The 25,871-nt window shown below is 42.3% G+C and overlaps 1 protein-coding gene across 1 annotated transcript in view; it reads left to right on the forward strand.

Moving 5' to 3' along the window:
- Positions 1-25,871, forward strand: part of LOC132405444 (deubiquitinase DESI2) — a 295,857-nt gene that overhangs the window by 247,031 nt on the left and 22,955 nt on the right. Inside the window, exons 5-6 of the mRNA XM_059990250.1 lie at positions 9,501-9,594; positions 17,313-17,454. Of these exons, the coding sequence (XP_059846233.1) occupies positions 9,501-9,594; positions 17,313-17,454 (236 nt within the window). The remainder of the gene's footprint in view (positions 1-9,500; positions 9,595-17,312; positions 17,455-25,871) is intronic.

Below are 25,871 nucleotides of genomic sequence, written 5' to 3' on the forward strand. Positions count from 1 at the left end.
AAAAAATGAAGTCCACTTACCCACTTACCTCGCCGAAGCCTGAATGAACCAAAGCCCTACCACGCTGCCTCAGACCACTCCATCAATGACCACTCCGCTAGGCAGTGTCTCCCTTTTATGTCTGAACCATCCCTGCTCTCCAACTCATGATTGGTGCTCCAGTTATAGCCGAGTTCCCGCGAAGCTTTCCCGTTTTAATCTTCACTCCTGAACCTGTGCACCACTTCCTCTCTCAGAGCTCTTCAACTCATGATTGGTGCGCCGGTTATAGCCGATTTTCCGTGAAGCTTTCTCCTTTTAAGCTTCGCTTCCGGACCTGTACGCCGCCTCCTCACTCAGAACTTTCCAATTCACGATTGGTGTGCCAATTATGTACCATGGAGAGCATTCAAACTGGCTGCATGACTGTCATCTTTGGGGGGGCCTCTGCACAGGATCAAAGTAAGCTGTAGAGAGTTGTAAAATTAGTAGCTCCATCATGGACACTAGCCTCTCTAATATCCAAGGAATCTTCAAAGAACGGTACCTCAAAAAGGTGACATCCATCATTAAGGCCCCACCACCACATAGGACATGCCCTCTTCTCATTCTTACCATCAGGAAGAAGATAAAGAAACCTGAAGACACACACTCAGTGATTCAGGAACAGATTCTTCCCGTCTGACATCCAATTTCTGAATGGACATTGACCCATGAACATCATCACACTGCCCTTTTATTTCTATTTTTTTGCACTACTATTTAACTATTTTATATTTGGAAATGTATATACTGTATATTTACTATAATTCACATTTTTGTATATTATCAGGTATTGCATTGTACTGCTGCTGCACAAATTTCACAACATGAACCTGATTCTGATTCTTAATGCTATTGCTCTAATGATAAATCTTTAATACTCTGATCGAAGATGGCTCTGCTGAAACACAGCAATGCCCTGCAGACAGCTTACAAAACTTTTAAATATAATTACTCTGAAATGCTTTCACTGCGGTCTTCAGACTGTAATTCCCCTTTAAGTAATCTACTATTGAATCTTCTTAATGAACTAGTAATTTCACAATATAACCATATAACAATTACAGCATGGAAACAGGCCATCTTGGCCCTTCTGGTCTGTGCCGAACACTTACTCTTACCTAATTCCTCTGACCCGCACTCAGCCCATAACCCTCCATTCCTTTCCTGTCCATATACCCATCCAATTTTACTTTCAATGGCAATACCGAACCTGCCTCTATCACTTCTACTGGAAGCTCATTCCGCACGGCTACCACTCTCTGAGTAAAGAAATTCCCCCTCGTGTTACCCTTAAACTTTTGCCCCCTAACTCTCAACTCATGTCCTCTTGTTTGAATCTCCCCTACTCTCAATGGAAAAAGCCTATCCATGTCAACTCTATCCCCCTCATAATCTTAAATACCTCTATCAAGTCCCCCCTCAACCTTCTACACTCCAAAGAATAAAGACCTAACTTGTTCAACCTTTCCCTGTAACTTAGGTGCTGAAACCCAGGTAACATTCTAGTAAATCTTTTCTGTACTCTCTCTATTTTGTTGACATCTTTCCTATAATTCGGTGACCAGAACTGTACACAATACTCCAAATTTGGCCTCACCAATGTCTTGTACAATTTTAACATTTCATCCCAACTCCTATACTCAATGCTCTGATTTATAAAGGTCAGCATACCAAAAGCTTTCTTCAGCACCCTATCCACATGAGATTCCACCTTCAGGGAACTATTCGCCATTATTCCTAGATCACTCTGTTCTACTGCATTCCTCAATGTCCTACCATTTACCATTTATGTCCTATTTTGATTATTCCTACCAAAATGTAGCACCTCACACTTATCAGCATTAAACCCCATCTGCCATCTTTCAGCCCACTCTTCTAACTGGCCTAAATCTCTCTGCAAGCCTTGAAAACCTACTTCATTATCCACAACACCACCTATCTTAGTATCAACTGCATACTTACTAATCCAATTTACCACTCCATCATCCAGATCATTAATGTATATGACAAACAACATTGGACCCAGTGCAGATCCCTGTGGCACACCACTAGTCACCAGCCTCCAACCTGACAAACAGTTATCCACCACTACTCTCTGGCATCTCCCGTCCAGCCACTGTTGAATCCATTTTACTACTTCAATATTAATACCTAACGATTGAACCTTCCTAACTAACCTTCTGTGTGGAACCTTGTCAAAGGCCTTACTGAAGTCCATATAGACAACATCCACTGCTTTACCCTTGTCAACTTTCCTCGTAACCTCTTCAAAAAATTCGATAAGATTTGTCAAGCATGACCTTCCACACACAAATCCATGTTGACTGTTCCTAATTAGACCCTGTCTATCCAGATAATTATATATACCATCTCTAAGAATACTTTCCATTAATTTACCAACCACTGACATCAAACTTACAGGCCGATAATTGCTAGGTTTACTGTTAAAACCCTTTTTAAACAATGGAACCACATGAGCAATACGCCAATCCTTCGGCACCATCCCCATTTCTAATGACATTTGAAATATTTCTGTCAGAGCCCCTGCTATTTCTACACTAACTTCCCTCAAGGTCCTAGGGAATATCCTGTCAGGACCTGGAGACTTATCCACTTTTATATTCATTAAAAGTGACAGTACTTCCTCTTCTTTAATCATCATAGTTTCCATAACTTCCCTACTCGTTTCCCTTACCTAACACAATTCAATATCCTTCTCCTTAGTGAATACCAAAGAAAAGAAATTGTTCAAAATCTCCTCCATCTCTTTTGGCTCCACACATAGCTGTCCACTCTGATTCTCTAAGGGACCAATTTTATCCCTCACTATCCTTTTGCTATTAATATAACTGTAGAAACCCTTTGGATTTATTTTCACCAAAGCAACCTCTTATCTTCTTTTAGCTTTTCTAATTTTTTTCTTAAGGTTCTTTTTACATTCTTTATATTCCATGAGCTCCTCATTTACTCCATGCTGCCTATATTTTAGATTGTGAGGACACTCAGTCCTCGTTTATTGTCATTTAGTAATGCTTGCATTAAGAAATAATACAATGTTCCTCCAGTATGATATCACAAAAACACAAGACAGACCAAGACTAACTTACAAAAACCACATAATTATAACATTTAGTTACAACAGTGCAAAGTAATGCCGTAATTTGATAAGGGCAGACCATGGACACAGTAAAAAAAAAGTCTCAAAGTCCTTGATAATCCATCATCTCACGTAGATGGTAGAAGGAAGAAAAACTCTTCCTGCCATGAACCTCCAGCGCCGTAAAGCTTCCCGATGCAGCCTCTGGGAGCTCCAACCACAGCCAACTCTGAGTCCGTCCAAAAATCTTTGCGCCTCCGACCAGCCCTCCAACACCAAGCACCATCTCTGTTGAGCGCTTCGACCTCGGCCCAAGCTGCCAAACAACAAGCAAAGCTGAGGATTCAGGGCCTTCCTCCCGGAGATTTCTGGATCGCACAGTAGCAGCAGCAGCAAAACAGGCATGTCAGAAGTTTCACCAGATGTTCCTCCGTGCTTCTCCTGTCCGTCCCCATCAAATCAGGATTGTGCACGGCCCCTACTTACAGATAACAGATATTCATCCTGGAGTGGCCGTGCACCGCACACTGCCGTCGCGCCACCGTTTTCTCATGATTATAGAGCTTTCTATTCCATTTTCTATTTATTGTAGAGATCTCTCTTTTTCCAAGCCAAATTTCCAATACCCCTTGAAAACCATGGCTCTCTCAAACTTTTAACCTTTCCTTTCAACCTAACAGGAATGTAAAGATTCTGTACCCTCAAAATTGCACCTTAAAATGACCTCTATTTCTCTATTGCATCCTTCCCATAAAATTAACTGTCCCAATCCACTCCTTCTAAATCCTTTCGCATCTCCTCAAAGTTAGCCTTTCTCCAATCAAAAATCTCAACCCTGGGTCCAGTCCTATCCTTCTCCATAATTATATTGCAGCTAATGGCATTGTGATCACTGGACCCGAAGTGCTCCCCAACACATACCTCCATCACCTGACCTATTTCATTCCCTAACAGAAGATCCAACACTGCCCCTTCTCTAGTTGGTACCTCTATGTATTGCTGCAAAAAACCTATCCTGCACACATTTTACAAACTCCAAACCATCCAGCCCTTTTACAGAATGGGTTTCCCCGTCTATGTGTGGAAAATTAAAATCTCCCACAATCACAACCTTGTGCTTACTACAAATATCTGCTATCTTCTTACAAATTTGCTCCTCCAATTCTCGCTCCCCATTAGGTGGTCTATAATACACCCCATAAGTGTTACTACACTTTTCCCATTCCTCACTTCCACCCAAATAGCCTCCCTAGACTAGGCCTCTGATCTATCCTACCAAAGCACCGCTGTAATATTTTCTCTGACAAGCAATGCAACACCTCCCCCTCTTGTCCCTCTAATTCTATCACACCGGAAGCAACAAAATCCAGGAATATTTAGTTGCCAATCACACCCCTCCTGCAACCATGTTCCACTAATAGCTACAACATCATATTTCCAGGTATCAATCCATGCTCTAAGCTCATCCACCTTTTTTACAATGATCCTAACATTAAAATAGATGCATTTAAGAAATTCTCCACTTCTTACTCTCTGTTTATCCCTAACAGTGTAAACAATTTTATTATCTTTTTCTTCCTTCTCCCCTATATCTTTGATCTGAGCGCTCCCCTTCTCTATCACCTGCCTATCCCCCCTCACACATTGCCTACTAGTTTTCTCTATTTGTGTACTAAACTCCTCTCCCCTAGTCTCTTCAAATTGATTCCCACCCCTGAACCATTCCAGTTTAAAGTCTCCCCAGTAGCCTTAGCAAATCTCCCCACTAGCATATTGGTCCCCCTAGGATTCAAGTGTAACTCGTCCTTTCTGTACAGATCACACCTGCCACAAAAGAGGTCCCAATGATCCAGAAGCTTGAATCTCTGCCCTCTGCTCTAATCCCTCAGCCACACATTTGTCCTCTACCTCACTCTATTCCTACTCTCACTGTCGCATGGCACAGGCAGTAATCCTGAGATCACTACCTTTGCGGTCCTTCTTCTCAACTCCCTTCCTAACTCCCTATATTCTCCTTTCAGGACCTCTTCCCTTTTCCTACCCATGTCATTGGTACCTATATGTACCATGACCTCTGGCTCCTCACTGTCCCACTTCAGGATATCTTGTACACAATCAGAAACATCCCAGACCCTGGTACCAGGGAGGCAAACTACCATCCAGGTCTCCTGACTGCATCCACAGAATCGCCTATCTGACTCCCTAACTATCATGTCCCCTATTACTACTGCCTTCCTCTTCCTTTCTCTACCCTTCTGAGCTATGGGGCCGGCTGGAGCCACGGCCATTGTTCCTTCCCCCAGTAAGGCTGTCCCCCCCAACAGTACTCAAACTGGAGTACTTATTGTCAAGGGGTACAGCCACTGAGGTATTCTCTAGATCCTGACTCTTCCCCTTCCCTCTCCTAACCGTGACCCACTTGCCTGCCTCCTGTGGCCCTGGTGTGACCACCTGCCTGTAACTCCTCTCTATCAACTCTTCACTCTCCCTGATCAGACGAAGGTCATCGAGCTGCAGCTCCAGTTCTCTAACACGATCTGTTAGGAGCTGCAGCTCATCACACCTGGTGCAGATGTGGATGTCCGGGAGGCTAGGAGACTCCAGGACCTCCCACATCCGACACCGAGAACAACAAGCTGCCCTCACACTCATAATTCCCCCTCTCCTCAAATAACAAGAAAAACTGAAACCTAAACCTACCTTGCCTCGCCCTTTTCCACCTAAGACCGTTGAGCCAAAGCCCTGAAGCCTTCACTGTGTTCCTGGCTCGCTCTGCTGCCCGCAAATGATATTGCCCGCTGTATAAGGCTGTGTTCCTTTTAAATCTTCCATGCTTCACTGCCCCACGTCACACACCTGTGCTTTCCAAATTGCTTCCAGAAAGTCTAGCCATTCCTGCTCTGTTATCATCCCTGCCAATGTTCTTTTCTAATTAATTTTGGCCAAATCCTCTCTCATACCTCTGTAATTCCCTTTCCTCCACTGTAATGCTGAAACATCCGACTTTAGCTTCTCCTCATATTTCATATTATAAATTCTATCCTAGTATGATCACTGCCTCCTCAGGGTTCCTTTACCTTAAGCTCTCTAATCAATTCTGGATTGTTGCACAACACCCAATCCTGGATAGCTGTGGGCTGTACAATGAGCTGCTCTAAAAAAGCTCATTGTAAAAAAAGCTTAGGCATTCTTCAAATTCCCCCTCTTGAGATCCAGCACCAACCTAATTTTCCCAATCTACCTGAGTATTGAAATCTCCCATGACTATGATACTATTGCCTTTTTAGATGCATTTTCTATCTTTAGTTGTAAATTGTAAACCACATCTTTGCTACTGTTTGGAGGTCTATATATAACTCCCATTAGGGTCTTTATTACCTCTACAGTTTGCTTAGCTCAACCCACAATGATTCTGCACCTTATGGCCCTATGTCACTTATTTCTAGTCATTTGATTTTACTTTTTACCAGTGGAGCCACCCACCTTCTCTGCTTTTACCAGTGGAGCCACCCACCTTCTCTGCTTTTACCAGTGGAGCCACCCCACCTTCTCTGCCTGCTTGTCTGCCCTTTTGATGTAATGTGTGTCCTTGGACATTAAGCTCCCAGCTATAATCTTCTTTCAGACACAAATCAGTGATGCCCACAACATCATACACACTAATCTGTAACTGTATTACAAGTTCATCTATTTTATTTTGTATACTGCATGCATTCAAATATAACACCTCAGTCATGTATTCATCATTCTTTTTGATTTTGGTCCCCCTTTTACATTGCAACTCATCCCATTGACTCCAAGTTTGCGCTATCATCAGGTGACTGTCCTTACTAGCAATTTCACTACACACTGTCTCTGTTTGTAAACCAACTGCCCTTCCTCAGCCCTAACACTCTGGATCTCATCCTCCTACCATACCCGTTGCTCTAGCAAACCTGCCCACAAGGATATTGGTTTCTCTGGGGTTCAAGTACACCCTGTCCCTTTTGTAGAGGTCATACCTTCCCCCCCGCCCCAGAAGAGATCCTAATGATCCAGAAATCAGAACTCCTGTCCCCTGCACCAGTTTCTCAGCCACGCATTCATCTGCCAAATCATCTTATGTTTACCCTTATGGTGCATGCCACCAGCAGCAATCCAGAGATTACTGCCCAAAGAGAAGCCCTAAATAAACAAAGAGATCTGCAATCTGCAGAGGGCCAGATCAGTGGCATTCAGGTCTGCTGACCAAGTAAATTACAGAGAGGCTAGGTACAATCTCCAGAAAGCCATCTCACGTGTGAATTGGCAATTCCAGACCAAATCCAAGTCATTGAAGAATGTTCAACAACTGTGATAGGGCTTGAGTGCTATCACCTCCTACGAAGTGAAACCAATTGATATAGTGACAACAAGGATTTGTCCCCAGATGAGCTCAATGCCTTTTATGCTCACTTTAACTGTCAAAATATGGGGGCACCTCCATAGGCTCCCACAGCCCTCTATGAACCTGTGATTTCAGGAGGGTGAAGCCATGGTAAGTTTCCAGCCTAGCCAGCGTTCCTGTCTGAGTACTGAAGATGTGTACCGATCAACTGGCTAGAGTGTTCACTAATATCTTTAAACTCTCGCTTTAGCAGTTGGTGCCTAAGAAGAAAGTGATAAATTGCCTCAAAGACTATCATCCAGTAGGATATACATCCTCTATGATGAAGAGCTTTGAGACACGATCTGCCTGAGGATTGACTCGGAATTTCTCCAATTTGCCTAACACCTCAACCAGTCAACAGCAGATGCCATTTCATTGGCTCTTCACGAAACCTTGGAACATTCAGACAGAGAAGGTATATACATCAGGATGCTCAACAGTGACTACAGCTCAGCATTCAATACTTTCATCCCATCAAAACTAATCAATAAGCTCCAAGACCTTGGCCTCAGTACCTCTTTGTGCAACTGGATCCTCGATTTCCTCCCTTACAGACCTCAGTCAGTTTGGCTGTGTGCTTTGTCCCCTACCCTACTTGTTTTATACTTACGACTGTGAGGCTAAGCACAGCTCCAATGCCATATTTAAGTTTACTGATGACACCACTGTTACTGGCCAAATCAGAGGTGATGAAGAATCAGCATATTGGAGAGAGGTTGAAAACCTGGCTGAGTGGTGCCACAAAAAAAAACCTTACACTCAATGTTAGCGAGACCAAGGAGCTGGTTATTAATTCCTGGAGGAGGAAACTCAAGGTTCACAAGGCAATGCTCATTGTGGGATCAGAGCTGGACAGAGTCAGCAACTTTAAGTTCCTTGGTGTCCTGGATCTAGCATGTAAATTCCATTACAAAGATAGTACAGCAACGCCTCTACTTCCTTAGAAGTTTGTGAAGATTTGGCATGTCATCTAAAACTTTGACAGTCTTCTATAGATGCATGGTGCAGTTGCATCATGGCCTAGTATAGAAACACCACTGTCATTTATCAGAAAAGCCAACAAAATTAGTGTATACAGCTCCATCTATCTTAGGTAAAGTCATCCCCACCATTGAGCACATCAATATGGAACGCTGTTGTGGGAAAGTAATTTCCACAATCAGAGACCTTCACCATCCTGGACTGTTATGTATTCAATATATCAGTAATATTTGAGTAATATTGTAAATGTATTGCTAGTTTAAATAACTCATTATGGTTATATTCATGAAGTATGTGAATGGTATGTCATCACACCAACATGTTGTACGTGCATGCCTCACTTTAAATAAAAATAAAGTTAGACTTGCATTCCAGACTTCCTTGCTTTTCATCTGATTAGGTAATTTTATGCTTTGGAGTTACAAACCAAAACAAGGCCATGCTGTCTTCTCACAGGAAGAGGGTACAGGAGCCTCAGTACTCACACCACCAGAGTCAGGAACAGTTACTACCCCTCAACCATCAGGTCTTGAACCAGAACAGATAACTTTTCTCACCCCAACACTGAGCTGTTTACACAACTTTTAGACAGATTTACAAGGACTCTTCATCCCATGTTCTAGATATTTATTGCTTATTTGTTTATTATTATTATTTTGTTTGATTTTTTGCTATTTCTTTGTATTTACTGCAAGAAAATGGATTTCAGGGTTTTATACAGTGACAAATATGTACTTCAATAGTAAATTTACTTTCAGCTTTGCTTCTCGTTTATGTTCCCTGCTAAGTATTTACATTTCTCTTTATCCAAAATGCTAAACTCCTTTGACTTCCCATTGCTTTATTGTGGCACAGGAGGAAATTTCAGGAGTGGAGTGGAGCACTTAGCTTCCATCAAACCGTGTGCTTAGTGAATGTATGTTGAGGAGTCTCATCACTGTGGGTTGCTGAGCCTTACTAAAGTGGCCTTTTCTCTGTTCTCTTTGCCAGAGTATGCCTACGGAGGCCACCCTTACTCTTTCAGTGGAATCTTTGAGATCACACCTGGAAATGCTGCAGAATTGGGAGAGACATTTAAATTCAAGTAAGGGTTTTTTTACAGAAAACACAATGCCGCATGTGCAAATCCACAATGCATATGCAGTAAGTTGCAAAGGAGGAAAAAAATTGCAGGAGGAACTAGTCTAACTTCTTTGTGAAATGAAGAAGTAAGGAGTTAATGATAGCATGTACGTGGTGAATTAGTCATTATTTTAGTCAACTAGTATTTGAATCCATTTCGACCCATCAAACAAGATTATCTTGTATATGGGGCGTTTGAGTGTGGATGTGGTTAAACCAGTGAAATTGGTGACTTATGCCTAAGCAGATCCAATATGAAAGGGTTACCATAAGAGGAACATCTGGCAGCTCTTGGGCTGTCTTCTCTGGACTTTAAGAGAATGACGGGGGATCTCATAGAAACATTCCAAATGTTAAAAGGCCTGAACAGATTAGATATGGCAAAGTTATTTCCCATGGTACGGGAGTCCAGGACAAGAGGGCATGACTTCAGGATTGAAGGACTTCCATTTAGAACTGAGATGTGGAGAAATTATTTTAGTCAGGGGGTGGTAAATCTGTGGAATTTGTTGCCACGAGTGGCTATGGAGGCCAAGTCATTGGGTGCATTTAAGGCAGAGATAGATAGGTTCTTGATTAGCCAGGGCATCAAAGGGTATGGGGTGAAGGTAGGGAGTGGGGATGATTGGAAGATTTGGATCAGTCCATGATTGAATGGTGGAACAGATTCGATGGACTGAATGACCTACTTCTGTTCCTATATCTTATGGTCTTTTAACAACTCTTTCAATTCACGAATAAACTCTTCTTGGGCTTCCAGCAGGGTAGAGGTGTCAATTATAACCAATGTTTCGATGAAAAACTTTCCCATCTTCTTCGGAGTTGATGCCTGGGCATGTCTAATCTGGTGGTATTTATACCCCTGTAGTCCATGGCTCCTGATTAGTTACTCCTCATCCAATCAGGTTTCCACTCTCCCACCTTGTTTACAATCAAATTCTAGTTTTTACTTTGAGACTTTCATCTCTGTTAAAATTCTTTTCTTCTAGTTTTATTTCAGGTGATACCTGTACCCAGCTGGAAGCCCAGAAAGAGTTTATTCGTCATATATGGTGGGAAAGCACTAGATCCCTTTGCTTTCAATTCACTTCAGCATATTCAGTTCTGTACACGCAAACCCCTCTGGAGAGACAGCTTCTCATGTTAATCACTCTACTGGCACGAAATCATGGTGATTTTCACCTCTAACTTTGGGTTACTCATTGTTGCTTCATTACTCATTTGTAGTGAGGAGGTACAGCTGCTGTGAGATTACAATCCATACTTGGATTGCAGTTCAACATTTAGAAGGTCCTTTCATTACCTTATAGATTTATCACCAGCAGTATATATTGCTTCTCAGAATGCCTGGCATGCCCTGATTATTGTGATGGTCCCACTAGTGCAATCACCAACCATATGCAAAAACCACAGAGGAGTTGAGATAGTAGGGAGCCAGGCCATTGTGATTCAGGGTTAGTCAGTTCTGTGTCTAAAGGTTGAAATCATGTGAAGAAGCCTGCCAGCAATACTGACAGTTGCTTGACAACTTACCTTCCTGTCACCAAAATTCAAATATATGAGCTCATTCTTTAATGAGTTGGGTGCCTGGGTGGCATTTCTTACGCTACAGAAAGCATCAACGTTGATAGACCTGGAATGGGCCAGTGGTCAGGAAGCAGAGACCGACTGATACCTTCCCCTTGACAAAGGAAGCTGTAAGCTTGGCTCTAGGTCACAGCATGAGAAGTCACAAATCTCTGTGGTGCACCTTTGAGAAGCACGCACATACAGAGCAATTGTACTTCAGAAGGGTGCAGATCAGATGACGTTTTCCTGTAGACTCCTCACTGATGGATATGTATTTTGCCATGAGCCCCCCCCCCCACCTGAGTGGCCAAACCAAGGCCATCGTAATACCTTTAGTAATTGGAGAGCAGCCCATAGTGACACACCTGGAGTGAACATCTATATGTTGGAGAAAGCACTGCCTATTAGTTGTAGCCTACTCTGCGGATGTTGGAAGTTTTGATTAGAAAGCATCCAATTCCAAAGGTTACCAAGTTTTCAGATGTCAGCAGAGTGTTCCTTTCAGTGAGGAAAGCAAAGTGTACTCCTGGTTCCATGGCAGTCATTGTGCAGGGCTTTAAGTTTGAGTGTGAGCCTTGCGAAATATAACAAGCTATCCACCTGACACCAGGAACGTGGAACAACGTGCCCAGTCTCTTGATCAGTGTGCTTTCACTCAGTCTGATCTGCTAGAGATAACATCAATTCCTGTTCATATGCCGATTCATAAAACAGCGCTGCAGGATCTATTTTCGAGGATAACATACTGTATATCTGCTTTGGACATAGTTAATCTCAACAACATAGCATTGTCTATATCAGCTAAGTTTATAACCTTGAGTAACTGTAAGCCTGCACCTTCTTTGCCCCCTTATACAATAGAAAGAAGGCTGCTCAGCTCTACTCGCTGTCCAGTGAGACTTGTCTCCAACTCTTTCAGTAGGAACAGTTTTGGCATGTGAGTCATTAACCAAGGGAGAGAAAGAGGAGTGGGTGAGAAGTAAGTTGAGAGGATTCCCCTACTGCCATGGTTCCTTTCACCATTAGTTGTCTGATATCTACGTAGACCTCCTTCCTACCACTGTGCTAGAGGACACTTTGCTGCAGATCATTGGTATGCTGAAAAGCAAAGTCTAGGTCTATTGTTCATCCAACTGAGGAAGGTCTTTCTTTGTGAAACTACAGCTACAGGCTCTTCCTCAGGGAGCTGTTGTTTTGTCCAGTCAAGTTCAAACTGAGAACCTAGTTTCAAATGAAAGCATGGCAAAGGTGGAACATTAACGATTGCAAGATAGCTGTGTTTTTGCAGCTGGGCTGTCCATTCATTGCTAAGAGCATGATAGATGGAGTACAACAATGGGTCTAAGAATTGTTCAAACCCAGCCCAGGATGGCAGCCTGTCATGTCTATTTCCAGATATCCTAGTTAGTATGGAAATGAGCTCTAGCTAGAAGGACACACAGGATGAAAAAAGCAATCTCAGTGGCATGATGTACTGACCATTTAACATGACAATCTCATCTACCGCTTCACGAAGCAGAAAATGGCTGCGGTAATAACTGCAATGCCACGGTTGAGACAGAGCAAAGAGGCTTCTCATAAACCGAGCATCCAGTGCTGCCAGCAGATGGTGAAGCAGAAAAGCTGCCTCATCACCGAGTATTAATGCTCCTTGCTCTAGTGAACATATAAATGAATTAAGATTAAAGGTCAGCATCTAAAAATCAATAAATCCATTCAACAGTCTCTTAATAAAATGGCTAAATTCTGTACGTACATTTTTCATTTTGAATAGGATTGCCTTGCTTGTTTATGTGCTGAACAAATTGAAACGTATAGTGGTCACCAGAATTTGGATGAATGAACTCTGATGTGTGCAGATTAAAATTTCCATTAATGAAAATTTAATTTCTAGATCAAATTTATAAGTAGTTGAATGTTTCACTCAGCAAAACTCCCTATAAACTCTATAATGAAGGTCCAAACTCTGCCTGCAGCTCTTTATTTACTTTGGTTGTTAGTTTTATATCCCCTTGATGTTGGTCTCGTATTTACACTTGGATATTTAGGAGCATGCAGCCCATGACTAACTAACTGCAGTGCCACTAACACCCCTAATAATCATGCTCAAACAAAGATGAACTTTATAAATCTTTGCAAAATCAATATTGTAGAAGGTGTAAAATAAACCAGCTTTAAACTACAGGGAAAATCTCCAGTTTTATGGTGGACCTATGACTCATTTATCTGGACTTTATTTATTGGAGTTATGGAATGCTTATAGCAGGGAAGGAGGCCATTCAGCCTATCATGTTCATGGTACCTCTCTATCAGTGCAGCCTTCTAATTCCACCCTCCTGCCCTTTCCCTGTAAACCTACAATTTTTACCTCAATTTATATTTATGCAATTCCTTTCAAAGGCCACAATGGAACCTGCCTCCAGCACATCTGTAGGCAAAGGATACCCAGTTCCAGCTACACAAAAAGTAAAAGCATTTTTCTTCACAACACTTTTCATTTGCTTTGTAGCTCTAATCTCTAACCATTGACCCTTCCACTGAAGAGTACAGCTCACCAATAACCACTCTGTCCTGTCTCTTTACCATTTGATTTATTTCAACCAAATTCCCTTCCCTTCTACAAAGACAACAGTCCCAACCTCTCCATCATTGTAACTTTTCTTTTCTCTCTCTAATGCCCTCATATCCTTCCCAAATTGTGGCAAATAAAATTCAACACAATTGGAGCTGGACCTGTATTTTATAAAAGTTCAGCATAATGTCCCTGTTTTTGTACTGTATGCCTGTAATGATAAAGCTCCAAAATTTGTAACACTTATTAAATATTTTCTCAATCCACCCTGCCACTTTCAGTGATTTGTGCACATATAATTCTCAGGGTCCCTCTATTTCTGCAGGTCTTTCAGACACTATCCTTTATTCTACTTTGCCTCTCCTCATTCTTGCTTCCAATATGCAGCATCTCACATTTCTCCACATTACCCTGGCATTATCCATTCCAGACATTCTTCTAACCTGTTATATTTTCCTGCTACTTTGGAAAGTGTGGCTTGCACCCGTTGGTCTAGATCAGAAAGAGGAATGTCTCTAATACTGATCCTTCAGAAACACCATTGTTTGCCTTCCTCCAGTCAATTCACCATAAAACTGTATTGCATTTATTTAGACAACCTCCTATCCATGCTATGAACATCCCTTTCACACCATATGCTTCAACCTTGCTTATATTTACTTATGAGCATATGAATGTTAGTGACTGGAAGATATGGTCAGTCCATCAATCAGATTGTTACAGTAAATGAAAATTTAAAAAAAAAACAACAGCAGCTACTGAAAACACACACACACTATATAAAGCACATACAACACATCAATTGTATTGCCTTCATTGGTTCCATGTGCTACCTCACCTGAAAACTCCCATCAAATTGATCAACAATAATCTACCCTTAATAAATCCACATGGGCTCACCTTATTAATCTATTTTCCTTCAGGTGGCAATTCATTTTATTTCAGATAGTTGTTTCTGAAGGTTTCCCACCATCACAGTTCTTACAAAAATTTAAAGTTTACAATAAGTACTTTCTGCTCCTTATTTCTATTTTATATCTTGCTGAATGAATTGCCTTTTCATGTTCCTAACCACCATCAAAATTCTTAGCGTTGCCTCAGCTCCAGCTCCTGGTAAAAACATTTATTGAGTCCAGTCATCACTGAAGAAGTGCTTGTGGATTCAAAAGGCGCTTTGGAAATCAGGGTTCACTCTATTTCGGGCCTCTGAATCAAATGCAGTTCCTTTTACCAATGTGCTGGTTGGAAACTCTTGCTGATATTTATGGCTACACGTCAGAGAATTGTTGTGTCCTTGGAATATCTCAATGTAACTTTGTTGAAGGTTAAAGGTAGTGACCCACTTTGTGACTCTCACAAATTGGCACACATGTGTATTAGTTAACTGGGACCATTTGATTAATAACATAGAACATAAAACATAGAACACAAAACAATATAGACCCTTCAACCCATAATATTGTGCCGAGCTTTTAACCTATTCCAAGATCAATCTAACCTTTGCTGTTCACATAGCACTCTATTTTTCTTTCATCCATGTACCTATCTAATAGTCTCTTAATTGTCCCTGTCTCTACCGCATTCCATGGGCACACCACTCTGCGTATAAAAAACACCTCTAACATCCCCTCTAGATTTTCCTCCAATGACCTTAAAGTTATGTCCCCTCATATTGTCCATTTGTACCCTGGAAAAAAGCCTCTGGTTATCCACTTGATCTATGCCTCTTGAACCTCTATCAAATAATCTCCCTTTCTTCTTTGCTCCAAAGCCCTAGTTTGCTCAGCCTTTCTTCATGAGGCATATTGTAATCCAGGCAGCATCCAGGTAAATCTCATCTGCACCCTCTCCAATGCTTCCACATTCTTCCTATAATGAGGCAATGGGAAATGTACACAACACTCCAAAAGCACTCTTCACCAGAGTTTTCTAGAGCTGCAACATTACTTGGCGGCTCTTGAATGCAATCCCCAACTAACGAAGTCCAATACACCAAATGCCTTCTTAACTTAAATCGTAACTTTGAGGGATCTACTGACATGGCCCCCAAGATCCCTTTGTTCCTCCATACTGCTAAGAATCCTGGCGTAAACCTTCTATTCTCCTCCATGGCTGACCTTCCAAAGTGTATCACTTCACACTTCTCTGAATTGAACTCCACCTGCTACTTTTCAGCCAAGCTCTGCATCCTTTCAATTCCCCTTTTTAACCTATGACAACCTTCTACACTATCCACAGCACTACCAACCTTTATATCATCTGCATGCTTACTAACCCTACTTCCTCATCTAAATCAGAGCAGGAGTCCCAGGACAGAGTCCTGCAGAACACCACTAGTTACAGACCTCCAGGCAAAATACACTCCGTCTTCTGCCTCCAGTGGGCAGGCCAATTCCAAATGCTTGCAGCCACGATTCCCTGGATTCCATGTCTCCTGACTTTCTGAATGTGCCTTCAATGGGGAACCTTATCAAACACTTCACTAAGATCCATATACATCACATCCACTGCTCCAGCTTCATCAATCTGTTTGTCACCTGGAACATAGAACATGTTATCTCTTGTCAGTTCCCTGAAAAAGTCAATCAGGCTCTTGAAGCACAACCTGCCCTTCACAATGCTCGTAAATACTGTCTTGAAGAATCCTCTCTAATAGTTTACCCATTGCTGATGTAAAAGTCACTGGTCTATAATTCCCAGTGTTTTTCCTATTACCTTTCTTGAACAAAAGAAAGGTAGTTTTGACCATCCTCAAAATGCTGGTGAAACACAGCAGGCCAGGCAGCATCTATAGGAAGAAGCGCTGTCAACGTTTTGGGCTGAGACCCTTCCAAAATATCAACAGTTCTTCTCCCTATAGATGCTGCCTTGTCTGCTGTGTTCCACCAACATTTTGTGTGTGTTGTTTGAATTTCCAGCGTCTGCAGATTTCCTCATGTTTGCACATTGACCATCCTGCCTATTTTCATAATACTCAAGGTGATTTGAAGTGTACAGATCTTCTCAGTGGTCCTGGTTCATCTCAGACAGCCACAAAATCCCAGCTGGTTACATTCGGAGCTAAAGATGGTGAGAAGTTGCCATTGGTTTAAACTTCCTGTCCTCTCATGGTATGTTCCTTCAGCTCTATAAGCAGTTCCACTTCATGGATATGAATGGGTACTAGGCCTGCTTATTTCGGCAGAGTCCCACTGCTCCGCTGATCATCAGATGAGGGATATGTTAAAACCAGTTGATCTTTTAGTATATGAAATATGTTATAAATACTTACAAGTTATAATTTACAGAAGTTTGTATGTTTATTCAGAAAAATCAAGTTACTGATCTAGAATTCTCACAGAATTATGGGAATTCACCCTTTTAGCACCACCAGAAATCTCTAAACCTGTGTGACAAGTACAAAAATTGGGTTATTCTCTTGGTGTTCATCAATAATATTCAACAAAATTCACAACACATCTTCTATCTGTGAGCATGGCCACAGGGAATCTATATGTGCAGAATGTAAACCTGAAAAGAAGTCTGTTGTTTTCATTCAGAGAGGCCATCGCCCTTGGCACCACAGACTTCACAGAGGAAGATGTTGACAAAATTATTGAAGAGCTTGGGAAGGAGTTCAAGGGCAATGCCTACCACCTCATGCACAAGAACTGCAACCACTTCTCTGCAGGCCTGGCAGAGGTAAGGGAACGCCTGTGTTACCCAATGCATTCTAACAATCCTGTATGATAAAATATGAAACTACACAAGTATGCACTAATTAACTAAGAACACCTTTAAATGCATTTTGTAAAATGGTCAAATGGATTTACTTCATGCTGTAAACTTAATGCACTTTGTATTAAGTTCCAATTTGTTCTGTAGGATTCCCCAGTGCCAAAACTATTAACTCTAAGTGTGATTGTACATAATATTAAGATAAAGTAGATTCATGTCACGTCTTTGGCTGAGTTTGTCTTCATGTCCCAAGATTCCTTTTACCTTTCTCTGAAATATGCACCGAAGTACATGGAATAGATAATAGCACATCCTGTGCATAACTCTCTCAGATTGTATCTCCATCCTTAGAGGAGGCAGATCCATTATTACTTTATTCTTGTTAGCGAGGGGTAATACAAAACATCACCCATTTGTTTCTGACCTTAAACGGTTTTTCACTGTTTGAAGAAAGTGGAATGCTGTTGGATAAGTCTCTTCAGGCCCCGGTCATTTGTAAATCTGGTGACTACGCTCCACAAGTTTTATAATCCTTCAAATAAGAGTAATTTATTATGTGTAAAGAGTAAAATTCAACACTGAAGAATCAACTTAATAGCACTGTTTTGTTCTCACTGACATTCACACAACATGTTGGACCACAGGGGTGCTTTATGTGCATATCTCTATGATTCTAACACACTCTCTAAACCTCTGTCCCTATCTTGCAATTCGGACTGGAAATCAATGAATTGTGGATGCTAGAAGTCTAAAATAAGAGCAGAAAATTCTGCAATTATTCGTTAGGTCATATGTGAATGAGAGTTAGCAGTAAAGTTCAATTCTTTTGACCAGAATTTTTAACTTGATTTTTTTTCTCCACAGTTTTCAAATGATCTGTTTGAGTACTTTTTTATTCCTATTGAAATAATTCAGCCTTTATCTGATAGCCAAACTTTAGATACACTGGTAACTTCCAGTTTTTTAATTTATAGATGAATTCTATGCAAATTTCTCAGCTGTTACCACAGAATTAATTCTCTAATCCTTTCCTCCAGTTAACTCCTCTGTATTAGCCAGATCGTTGATTTTACAATATAACAGAATAATTTCCTGTTTTCTGTGATCATCTTCTTCTTTGGACCATTACTAATGTTAATAAGAGGCTTTATTTTCCTTGTAAGGAAATTTGGGTGGCACAGTAGCATAGTGGTTAGCACAGCACTTTACAGTACAGGTGACCCAAGTTCAATAGTCGCCGCTGTTGTAAGGAGTCTGCTTGTTCTCCCCATCAACGCATGGGTTTCCTCTGGGTGCTCTAGTTTCCTCCCACAGTCCAAAGGCGTAACATTGGAAGGTGAATTGGTCATTGTAATTTGCCACTGACTAGGCTCGGGGGATTGCTGGCTGCAAGGCTTGAGGTGCCGGAATTCCATGCTGCATCTCAATTTCGAACAATTTGCAACTTCCCTACTGGCTCTTCAGCTGAGCAGGGCCAACTGCTGCCAATGAAGAACTTGACCCTGTGGTTAATAACAGGTCTAAATATTTGAAAATAATTATGCATGGCCATCTGGCCAACAAGATTCAAAGAACATAGAACACAGAATATTATAAGAGAGTATAGGCCCTTCAGCCCACTGTAGTACTGACCTTTTAACTTATCTAACTGTTATGTTCCGTAACATCAAAATATTAAACTAATTCTAAGGAAGGCACAGGAGTCCAAAATTGTGGGACTGAGTTTTCTTTTAGCGAGGTGCGCGCATATCACATGGTAGCGTGATAACGTATGCGATTCCCACTTTCATACATATAACCTGTAACTGAATAAGAGTATATATATAGATACACACACACACAAAAGATTACTCAAATGTTATTGAAATATTAAATACACAACACTAATCCTTCACTTTTCAATCATTCACGTGCCTATCTAGTAGTTTCTGAATTGTCCCTAATGTATCTGCCTCTCCCACCAACCCTGGCACGCACCTTCCACTTTCTGTGTAAAAGTTTACCTCTGACATCCCCCCCCCCCCCCGGTACTTGGCTCAAGTCACCTTAAAATTATGCCCCCTCATATTAGCCATTTATGCCCTGGGAGAAAGGTACGTGGCCATCCACTCAATTTATGCTTCCTATCACCTTGAACAACTCTATCAGGTTAACTCTCACCCCTTCATTCCAAAGAGAAAGCCCTAGCTCACTCAGCCTATCCTCATAGGACATGCTCTCTAAACCAGGCATCATCCTGGCAAATCTCCTACCACATAGCTCTTCAACTCAATCCCCTAACTAATGTGAGCCCAAACAGCTTCCTAACAACCATATCAACTTGTGCAGCAACTTTGAGGGACTTCTGGATGTGACCCCAAGATCCTCTGTACCTCCTCCCTCACCTCCATTCAGGCCCGTAAGCAGTACTGCTAGGAGAGGCAGTTCTTCACGTCTGAATCCTGCAGTGTCATTTGATGCATTCAGTACTCCTGGTGCTGCCTCCTCTGCATCGGTTAGACCTGACACGTCGACCGCACCATCTTTTAAGCTCCACTCGCCGTTCTTACACCGACATGTCTGCCCACAGCCTCCTCTGCTGCTGAGTTGATGCTGGACATAGGTTAGAGGAACAGCACCTCACATTCTGCCTTGGTATTCTCCATCTAAAGGCTTGATCTTTGACTCCTCAAGCATCTGGTAACCACTCCACTCTCATTCCACTGACCACCATCACCCCATTTCCTTACCCTGACTCGTTCTCTCGATCTGCCCATCACACACACATTCCTCCTACTGGAATCCTCACTTCCTTCCCTTTATTCCATGTTCCACTGTCCTCTCCAACAAATTCTATCTTGTCCAGTTGTTTGTCATTTCCCCAAACATGTCCCAGCTTCTTGCATAATTCCCATTCTCACCCTCCCCTCATCTAGATCCACCTATCACCCACGAGCTCCTGCTCCGCTTTTTCCCCCAACCTTTTTATACTGGCTATGTCCCCTCTTCCTTTCCAAGCCTGATTAAGTGTCTCAGCCCGAAATGTTAACTGGCCATTTCCCTCCCTAGATGTTGCCTGGCCCAATGTGTTTCCTCAGCTGCTTTGTGTGTAACTCAGTTACTCTGCCTGTTTTAACTGTTCCTTGAAAAGGAATGATTTCATTGCTTGAGACAACAAAGCGACCACGTATTGCTTACCTGTGAGCCATAATCTTCGTGCATCTTCTCAGCAGGAGGTGGTGCAACCTGGTTCTCTGTGGGAAGGGCCACCAATTGGTGGAAGAAATCATTCTGCTCCTTTTTTTACAAAACTATTCAAGTTTATTTACAGAACATATGCCCAAAGAACAAACATTCAGTATTTTCAAGACAGAGAATAAATTTCAAAATTACTACTGTCTATAAAACAGTTAATTTCCTGGGGAGGGGGCCCTCTGCTGCTGGAAATCCCCCATTGTGATCCCACGCTCCCTCTCCAAGGAAAGCCAGGCATTTACGTATTCTCGGAAGAAGGGTAGGCAGTCAGCCCTGGCAGAGGCATCAACTTTCTGTCACCCAGACCCATGGTGGATATTGTCACTCAATCGTGGCCATGGTGCCTAATGCAGGAATTGTTATTCAGAAGCCGAGCATACATTAAGGAGAACATGCCCTATTGCTTCCCATTACCCAGCCTTCACAGTATGTAATTCAAGTCACACCTGGCTCGGTGCACCTAACTTACTTTTGAGGTAAACTGGATTTTCCTCCTGCAGTCCATCACTCCTGCAGTCCTGCAGTCCTGCAGTCCTGCACTCCTGTCCCCACATCTCACCTCTGCATTTAGAACAAGGAAGGACTGACTGGTTCTGTTCTATTAACTTGTACTCCCATCCCTACTTTGCTTACATTATGTGTACCCAAAGACAGAAACTCCTGCGTTGTTATCTTGTCGGGAGATCATGCGTGCAATGTGGATCGAACCCTATTTCCTTAATGCCAGTTGTCAGAAGGTGGTGTCTCACAGGAGTTGCTCTTTACTTTTTTTACATGAAATGTTGTGGACCGGGGAAAAGTATACACTCAGGACAATACTTTTTCGGGTTTTAATTCCTTTATCTGTTTTAGATGTTTAAGTGCCAGAAGAGAGACTTAAAACAAAACAAACAATTTTACAATCATCAGGTCCTGCCGTTACAAACTCCGTTTAACCTTCGATCCACACACTTGTGTATCAACCAATTGCGTATGCAGTATAAAAATACCAAGAAAACCATACCAAACTAATACAGTACTAATATGGTAGTGGCAATTCTGAAGAAACACAATACAAACAACATTCGAATCCCCAACCCTGGATCTTATACATAGCAGCGAAAAATGTAAACAAATACATCTCATCTAAGACGTCTACTACTCTTTAGTACACACATGCTGAACTCCCAAACAGAGACTAAACATTCACGTTACACTGTTACATGCACAATCTGTCATGATACAATAGAATTAGACAAAAGGTACACTTTGGCACAACTTTTACAAGATATTGCCGGCTAGTTAAATATACAGGAAGACTGACCTACTTGGCTGGTGAGGAACTTTGCAAGCCAAGCTATCCCACGTCGAGTTCTCTACTCGTGAAAATCTAAAGCATCCACATGTAAAACATGTCAAATTACCGATATTCACGATTCACCAACAAGCATAAACAAATTCACATGGATATTGTAAATTAATGCTCACCTTTCCTCACCATGCCTAGCACCTCTGGGGGAGCTTGATTCCAACGCCCCAACAGCTTCGGCAGCAGAAAACAAAATGATCTCCCCACTATCCCGCACATGTGTAATAACGTCACCATCTCCACTTAAAGGCGCAGACAGCTGTTCTAGCATTACCCGGATGGATGCCTGAGTACACTTTTTAATGATAATGAATAGCATTCGATGGTCACCCAGTTACAGAAATATTTGTGCAAGTGTATGGAAACTGAATTTTGGAGACAGGTAACGACTTGCCACCTCGCCACGTAGTGTGTTTAGCTCTGCCAATCAGGGCAAGCATCAGAGGCAATCACCACTAGAATAAACTGTCTGCAGCCAAGATTCTGTTATGGAAATCCCAGAAGAATAATGATGCTCCTTTACTGATGCTCCTAGCTTCTCATTAGTAAGTAAACAGCATTTAAAAGGATGTGATTTACCTCATTATCTAATTTATATTGTAAGTGCTGGCAGTAACAGGCAATTCGAAAGGGGAATGCCTCTCATTCTGCAAAGGTCGGACTTGCTGAGTGACAGGTGCCATTGCGTATGTGAACACGATGTGTAACCGTGATGGTGGCATCACCTGCTGTGGAGCCTCCAGTGCACAGGATCAAGTGCTGCTGAGGGACGTAGACCCAGCCTGCTCCATCATGGGCCCAAGCTTCCCACAACCGAGGGCACCTTCAGCAGGTGGTGTCTCAAGAAGGCAGCATTCGTCATGGAGGAGCCTCCGCACCCAGAGCATGCTGTCCTCTCATTACTACCATCAGGGAGGAGGAGCAGGAGCCTGAGGATCCACACCCAGCACTTTAGGAAGAGCTTATTTCCTCTGCCATCAAGTCAAGTCAAGTAACTTTTTATTGTCATTTTGACCATAACTGCTGGTACAGTACACAGTAAAAATGAGACAATGTTTTTCAGGACCATGGTATTACATGACACAGTACAAAAACTAGACTGAACTACGTAAAAAACTACACTAGACTACAGACCTACCCAGGACTGCGTAAAGTGGACAAAACAGTGCAAGCAGTACAATAAATAATAAACAAGACAATGGGGCAGTAAGGTGTCAATCCAGGCTCTGGGTATTGAGGAGTCTGATAGCTTGGGGGAAGGAACTGTTACATAGTCTGGTCGTGAGAGCCCGAATGCTTCGGTGCCTTTTCCCAGATGGCAGGAGGGAGAAGAGATTGTATGAGGGGTGCATGGGGTCCTTCATAATGCTGTTTGCTTTGTGGATGCAGTGTGTAGTGTAAATGTCTGTAATGGCGGGAAGAGAGACCCGGGTGATCTTCTCAGCTGACCTCACTATCTGCTGCAGGGTCTTGCGATCCGAGATGGTGCAATTTCCAAACCAGTCAGTGATGCAGCTGCTCAGGATGTTCTCAATACAATCCCTGTAGAATGTGATGAGGATAAGGGGTGGGAGAAGGACTTCCCTCAGCTTTCGCAGAAAGTAGAGATGTTGCTGGGCTTTCTTTGCTATGGAGCTGGTGTTGAGGGACCAGGTGAGATTCTCCACCAGGTGAACACCAAGAAATTTGGTGCTCTTAACGATCGCTACCAAAGAGCAGTCAATGGTCAGCGGGGAGTGGTCAGTCCATGCCCTCCTGAAGTCAACAACCATCTCTTTTGTTCCGTTCACATTCAGAGACAGGTTGTTTGCTTTGCACCAGTCCATTAGCCGCTGCACCTCCTCTCTTGTGGTGAACTACATATACCTGTCTGGACACGCCCCCCCCCGCAGACTGCTCCTGTGGCTCCTCCCACAGACCCCAGTATAAAGGCGATGGAGCCACAGACCCTTCCTCAGTCTCCAGGATGTCGTGTGATAGTCACTTGCTGCTTGTGCTTTCTTCCAGCCAATAAAAGCCTACCTTAACCTACGTCTCAGAGTTATTGATGGTGCACCATCTCTGTAAGCTGACGTCGTTCTTGCTGATGAGACCCACCACGGTCGTGTCATCAGCGAACTTGATGATGTGGTTCAAGCTGTGTGTTGCAGCACAGTCGTGGGTCAGCAGAGTGAACAGCAGTGGACTGAGCACACAATCCTGGGGGGCCCCCATTTTCAGTGTGATGGTGTTGGAGATGCTGCTTCCGATCCGGACTGACTGAGGTCTCCCAGTCAGGATCCAGTTGCAGAGGGAGGTGTTCAGGCCCAGATTTCTGAATGGTCCATGAACCCCTGAGCCCTATCTTATTACCCTGCTTTTGCACAGTTCATTTATTTATTGTAAATTATAGCTTTTTTATGTCTTGCTCTATATGCCACAAAACAACACACTACACAACAAATGTCAGTGATAATAAACCTGGTTCTGATGTGTCTCAGAACTGGTGGAGCCTAATCTTTCTGGTGTTTCCTAGCAAAGCATGCTACTCAGATGGGGCAACTGGTCCAAGATCTGTATGGAGATCCCAATAATTTCAACAGGAGAGTGAATTTTGTAAACTTTATGTGCCTGTGTAACTGTCTTCCCCAAGTACCCATACTTTTTTGGCTGGTATTTGGGGCAATTCATTGTATCGGTCCATGGTGTTTCCTAGCCCACTAAGTGGGATATCCCGGCCAAATAATTCAATGAAAACTGGGACTGAATTTAGAATTTTAAAATAAAATCAAACATATCGGAACATAAAAAGTTAGAGTGTAAATAGACCATTCATCCTCTCTAGCCTTTTCTGTCATTCTGTGTAACCATGGCTGGTTCTCATTGCTCTAATTCTGCACTTTCTCCACATCCCTTGATATATTTTGTGTCTAGATATCTATCCAGCTTCTTCTTAAATATACTCAATGATATGATTGTACTGCTTCCTGTGGTAGAATATGCTGCAGGCTCACCACTCTCTCAGTTCTAAATGTTGTACCCTGTATCCTGCAATCATAACATCCCCTTTCCCTTGGCAAGGCAGAACATTCTCCCTATATCCAGCCTCTTGAACCCCGTCAGAATTCTGTATGTTTCTACACCAATCATATATGATAGAAAGGAGGTGTGAGAGGAGTTGGTTACATGATTGCCTCCTGTTGGAGTGCTATAGTGTGACCTGTCTGCCAAACTTCCCCAGGAGTTCAGCAGGCTTGTCATTGGCCGGTGAGTTGCACACTAGACGGCCATAGAATGTCAGGCATCCAATCAGATTATCTGGCTTGCTGCTGCAACATGAATAATTGACAGCCAGCTTCTAGAAAGGAATCTTAAAACTTAGTGAAATGATTAAAGAAAATAACATGCTTCACTGATAATGTAATGTTTAGTAATAAATAATGCTCTCGTTGGAAATAGAAGGCATTATAAATACAATCACGTTAATAAAATACATTTTGAGTCAAAGAGTTGTACAGCACAGAACAGAACTCATCCGGGCCTACTGAGGTGTTTAACTGAGCTAACCCATTTTCCTTCATTTGGTCCACATCCCTCTAAACCAGGGTTCCCAACTTTCTTTTAATACCATGGACAAATACCATTAAGAGGTCCATGAACTCCAGATTGGGAACCCCTACATCCAAACCCCGCCTTTCCATGTACATATCTAAACACCTTTTAAATGTTATAATTGTACCTGCCTCTACCACCTTCTCTGGCAGCTCGGTCTATATACCCCCTGTGGGATAAACCTGCCCCTTTAAATCTTTCCCCTCTC

Source organism: Hypanus sabinus, chromosome 2 (genome assembly GCF_030144855.1).
Source record: "Hypanus sabinus isolate sHypSab1 chromosome 2, sHypSab1.hap1, whole genome shotgun sequence".
NCBI classification, from domain to species: Eukaryota; Metazoa; Chordata; class Chondrichthyes; order Myliobatiformes; family Dasyatidae; genus Hypanus; species Hypanus sabinus.